This window comes from Lutzomyia longipalpis, chromosome 4, assembly GCF_024334085.1.
Source record: "Lutzomyia longipalpis isolate SR_M1_2022 chromosome 4, ASM2433408v1".
NCBI classification, from domain to species: Eukaryota; Metazoa; Arthropoda; class Insecta; order Diptera; family Psychodidae; genus Lutzomyia; species Lutzomyia longipalpis.
The window spans coordinates 13,302,173-13,307,615 of record NC_074710.1 but is presented as its reverse complement, the minus strand read 5'-3'; the positions used below and the strand labels follow the sequence as shown (position 1 = coordinate 13,307,615).

Genomic DNA, 5,443 nt, shown 5'->3' with positions numbered 1-5,443 from the left:
TTTTTTTAAATACCAAAAGATACATACATAGACAAAAACGTTGAGAAAAGAAGCTTAAAAAGCTCTTTTATAAAAATCTAATAAAACTGATTTATTTGGATTTTTTCCTAATTTATCTTTGTGAAATACGTTAATATTATCCTAAAAATTCTTACGAGATTGATCTGGAGCAAATTTTCTGCTCTGATAATTTATGTATTACCTTTTAAAGATTTTACAATGATTCTTAAAAAGAATGACTGATAAAACTATTTACAGAAACCCAGTAACTTACAGTTAAGGTTAGAAAAATAAATTCTCTTACATAAGATTAAGAATTTTGTCGTACAGTGTAAAATATGGGATGAAACGCTTCAATTGCTAAAAGAAATATTTTTTAAATGCCAACGAAATTCATTATTTTGTCCTCTCAATATTGTGGAATGTTGTTGGGCAAATGTGCAGACAAAAACATTCTCTTTGAAATGTGTTTTAGAATATTACAAAGAACAAGGCGTACAACTTGTAAAAATATCAACACATCGACCCTGACTCCATCTTGTTCAACACCACCACTCTCATCAACATTCCTTGAGATTTTTGGGATTTAAAAGTGTTAAGATTCTTAGAGGCATGTCATTTGATCGTTTGCATCTTGCAGTGGAAATTCTTCTGTAAAATTTGTCGATTGAGAAAAAAGAACCGAAATGCGGGTGAAAATTCTATTAAGTTCTGTGTTAGTTCTTCTTGTGATTGATGTGAGTTTTCTTAGTTTTTGTTTATTTGGAAATGTAAAATAAAACATATATATTTTTTGCCTTTTGCAGAGCGCATTAGGATGCTTGTGCCTGAGGAATCGTGGTATGTGCAATTGCCTTCCACGTGCAAGATTGTGGCGTCCAAGACCACGAAATATTGTGGCTGTGATTCAACCTCTACCACAGGATCAGCTAGTTAATCCAAATATTTGTCGGTGTGGACGACCACTTCTGCGTCCAATAAATCCCATTCTTCCACCAGACTTTTCGGATTCATTGCAGGACTTCAATCAGCCTGCTTTTGGGGCACGTTGCCTTTGCACAAAACAAGTACGACTTCCTAATTTTAGAAATCTCTTCAATCCAAGCCGGAGCATTTGTGGTTGTGGTCTGACAACGTGTACTTGTCTAGCTCCATTTCGCGGGGGCATTCAATGAACCCTTGTAGTACCATTCGTGCCAAATGTCCTTAAGTACCTTAAAATGTGCCCAGCAAAAAAAATCATGTGAAATTGCCCAAAGAAAAATGTAAAAAATTGTTAAAATAAAAGGACTGTTGCAAACCACAACCATTAGTGCTTTCTTGATGAACTGTAAAGCTTTCATCTAACTTCCCCCATTCTCTTACACACAACAGCCCGAAGACATTGATTGCCTCCCATCCAATGATTTGCCAACCACCATCCCATGGAGTCCACAAATTCTCCCAAATAGACCCATGCTCCACCCACGATTGGCACCTGAAATCCTCCCACCTGCTGACCTACTACCCGGTACACCTTTCTGGACTGTCAATGAAGAAGGAAATCTTCAACTCACCCCAGGAAATATCGCACCATACGATACCCTTCCACCACTTAATGATCTTCCTGAAGATGATTGTGAAGAGGAAAAAATTGAGCAAGATGAGAATGTGTTTCAATACCTCAATCAACTCTTCAAATCAGGTGCTGAAAATATATTTGGACAACTGAATTATCAGTAAATAATAACAACAAAAAATATTATTCTTGCAATTTCCAAAATAAAGGCCACATAAAAGCAAATTCATTGCATAAAGTTGCTTAGTAATTAAATTCTTTAAAATATGCTTTGCAGTTAATTCTCTGGCACACAAACCCATCTCCCTCCAACTGGCGGCGAATTTTAATTGTCACCTCAATTGCAACGAATGAGAAATATTTAGCAGCGTTGTTTTCTTGTAAATAAATATGTTTTTTTTTTCATTTTCACAAGAATTATTTTGCTTTAAAAAAAATTGTTTAAAATGAAATATTATGCTTTAGGTATGACTTCTGTTGAATTTAAAATTAGCAGCTCTTGATAGTTTATGTAATTCTAATGTTTATCATTTGTTGATCTTTTTTGAACGTTTGACATTTATTTTAATGATTTACGCATTGTTTGACGTTTATTCTTTCTCTAAACACAAATTTTCACTTAATAAAACGTTACCAACGAGCCTCACAGGCTCCTCTTCGCCATTTATTTTAACGTTTAGACGTTATTTTTAACTCTAGACGGTTATATTCAAAAGTTTTCAAATGTATGTCGTTACTTTTTCTAAAGTGTGACGTTTTATCTATACTTTCGGCTTTTATTCTAACGCATGAAGTTTTTTTTTTTCAAACGGTAAACGTTTATTTTTCAGCGATAACCATTCTTTCTCTAACGTGTGCTGCTTTTTTTAAAATCACAATTGACATTTGTTCCAACGTTGGAAATTCTATTTTCTATCGTTAGTCATTTATTAGGACAAGGGTAACATTTTTTTTTGTCCATTTTTGAAGCGAATATTAATGATTTCCACAGATATTAAAAATTACTATACTTTAGAACAAGCTTATCTCATATTCTAGTGAAATATACTCTAAAGAAGAACTAAATAAAAAAAACAACACTTTAAAAGGATTATCAAGGAGCACATTGTGAAGGAGAAAAAATATTGCAAGCCTAGTAATATTCTTAAATTAATCAAAGATCAATCTTTTGAAGAACTAAAACAAGCTTACGCAAAATTAATGGATTTTAATGCAAATGAGAACATACTTTTAGCATGTTTTTGCAACATAGAATAGTTTTGCAAAAAAGAGCTTTTACTTATCCAACAAAATGCTTACAATACGGAAGTAAATTTTCATGTTACGCTGCACAAGAAAATGTCACAAATGCAAAATAATCTTTTCTACACGAAAAAAATTCACTGGCTATATAAAAATGGAAGAACCCAGAGGTGTGCTCAACAGTGTTGATAGGTGCAGTGTGGTTTAAAGGACAGTGAAATGAGATATTTAGTATTTTGTATTCTCTCCATTGGATGGTGTAGATTAAATAGTGCAGAGTATGTTGGGAGGATTTATCGTCGAAATGTGCAATTTGATGAGAAAATTCCTGATTCCTGGTTCAATGTGGATGAAGAGCTTGATGATGGATCTCACGCAGATGTGGATACACCCAATCACTTTACACTAAATCTTCGCATGGAATTCCCCAAAGAATTTACAAAGAAGCAACCTGAGGAGAAAATGTAAGATCTCAAGGAAATATTTTGCATCATTTTCTTAAGAAAAGTACAAGAAAATTTATTGTTTTTCAGTGCTCCAATTGTGAAGAATCCAATGTGGATTGATAAGTTAGCCATCATCAAGCCACCACCAATGTGCCCAACATTTGACCAAAAGGACGACGTTAACAAGGAAATTGAGGATTACGATGAAATCCCAATGAATTATCGAATTCCCTTCTCAGATCGTGATCTGTACCAAGTCACAAAGTTGCGTCAACGTCGCTCAACCCAACAACCGAACAAGAAAGCCACGCGACAGTTGGAGAAGAAGTCCAAATTCAAGGCATGGTTGGAGAATAAGATGGATAAGAAACTCGGGGAGAAGTTCGCAGAAAAATTCAGCAAGCTCAAGAAAACCACTCCAAGTCGCCAGGCACGATCAGTGGACAATGATAATGTAGAATCGGAAGTTCCAGTAGAGACTACTGAGCAGAAGGATAATCGCATTAACAGACAATCAAAATGCGTAGCTTGTGGTGGTCTTAGTGATTCTTGCCCACACTGTCAGCACATCTTTGTTGGGTCACTCCACCCACCACGTTCACAATTTATTGAATTTATCGATGGGCAACCTATGCCCTACATGCCACATCACACAAGCCCCATGAGTGCTACTCCACGCTATGTTTATGATCAGCTTGGGCACAAATACCTGGAAAACGATGGACATTTGCGAATCCTCCCACCTGTAGGCTTGTATGAAGGCCCAATGGTAGGAGTTCCCTACAGAGCCTACAGTCCAGATTATGCTCAAATGCTCTTTGAAACACTCCAGCGTCATCCACATTTCCAGACATCCCATCGCCTTGAGGATGGTTATCTCACGGATAGCCCCATTAAGCAGACACAGGATGTCATTGAGTTCATCAAAGCCCTCACAGAGTCCAAGAATAAGGAGAAGAATTTCGAAAAGAGGCACATTAAAGAGTACAATTCAAACAAGGATATAATTGATGAAGCGATCGTCGATGAGGATGCCTTGAGTAATATTTTCTTGGAGCAAGATCGTGAATTTGAAAAATATCTCGAACAAATTGGCTATTCAGGCCAAGTGGAAATGTTTGATTTGCAAATGGACAAGAGTCCAGCATCACAAAGTATTTTCTACAGCAATCCAAAGAAGTCCAACAATTTCCAGGGGCAGTCTAAAGTGAAAATTAACCGCCCCTCGAAACCTTTCGTAAATATCTTTAAGGAAACTGACAATGTTGAATATGAAACATAAAATTGATTGATTTTAAGAATTAAATTATAATGTTATTGTTTCATATTAATTAAATAAATGAATTAAATTTATATTCGTCTCTTTCAATATATTTTTTTTAGAACTTTTTCAAGTTTCAAAAAATGTATTCAATGCTAAGAAGAACAGATCATATAGGTAAACAATTTATTTGAATATTAATTTTTTTTTACAGATTCCCTTTTTGCTTTTTTAGGACAGTCTGGAGCAAATTAAGTCAAATAAGTCTATTTCTGTCCAATTTCTGTAGAATAAAAAAAAACGTAAAGTAAATATAGGTAACGGTTAAATATATAGCTGCATGTTACAGATTAAGGAGAAAAGGGAAAAAATTATCCTATATAGATAACTTCCTGCCCTAACCCTTTTGTCTAAAATCACTTTTCTCCCTTTTCTCTATCTCTCGGGAAATATATTATTTAAACCATTTAAAGCTTTTCCTAAAGAAATTATTTTTCCTAATTTGTTAATAAATTACTTTTGTGTGACTTTGTTTTCCCCATTCGCCCCTATCAATTAAATCTCTTTAGTATCACAGTAGAAAATTCCATATTATCATTAAATTTTACACCTAAGTCAATCACCTCTTGTTTATTTTTCCAGACTAATTTCGCGGAAGCCCCTAAAATCGTAAAATTCACCTAATTTCCACAGTTTATAAGTTTATAAAAAATTACTGCTCTATTAAATTTTTTCACTACAATATACCGTCATATGGGGTAATATGTTGGGTTTTTTTTTCAAAAAAATTCACATATTTAATTACAAATCTGTCTTTTAAGGTAAAAATTAATGTTTTTGTACCTTTATTTCTTGCCAAAAAATACTGAAAAATGCTATTAAAATTCAGGGAAATTTAAACAATCTACTACATAGCACTATATGACGATATTTTCA

At 34.1% G+C, this 5,443-nt stretch overlaps 1 protein-coding gene across 1 annotated transcript; it reads left to right on the top strand.

The window, feature by feature from the left end:
• The first annotated feature begins 588 nt into the window (after positions 1-588).
• Positions 589-1,796, top strand: LOC129796466 (uncharacterized). Its single transcript, XM_055838421.1, has 3 exons — positions 589-737; positions 807-1,067; positions 1,375-1,796. The coding sequence occupies exons 1-3, from the start codon at positions 687-689 to the stop codon at positions 1,720-1,722; spliced, it is 660 nt and encodes a 219-aa protein (XP_055694396.1). The 5' UTR covers positions 589-686; the 3' UTR covers positions 1,723-1,796.
• Positions 1,797-5,443: the final 3,647 nt, after the last annotated feature.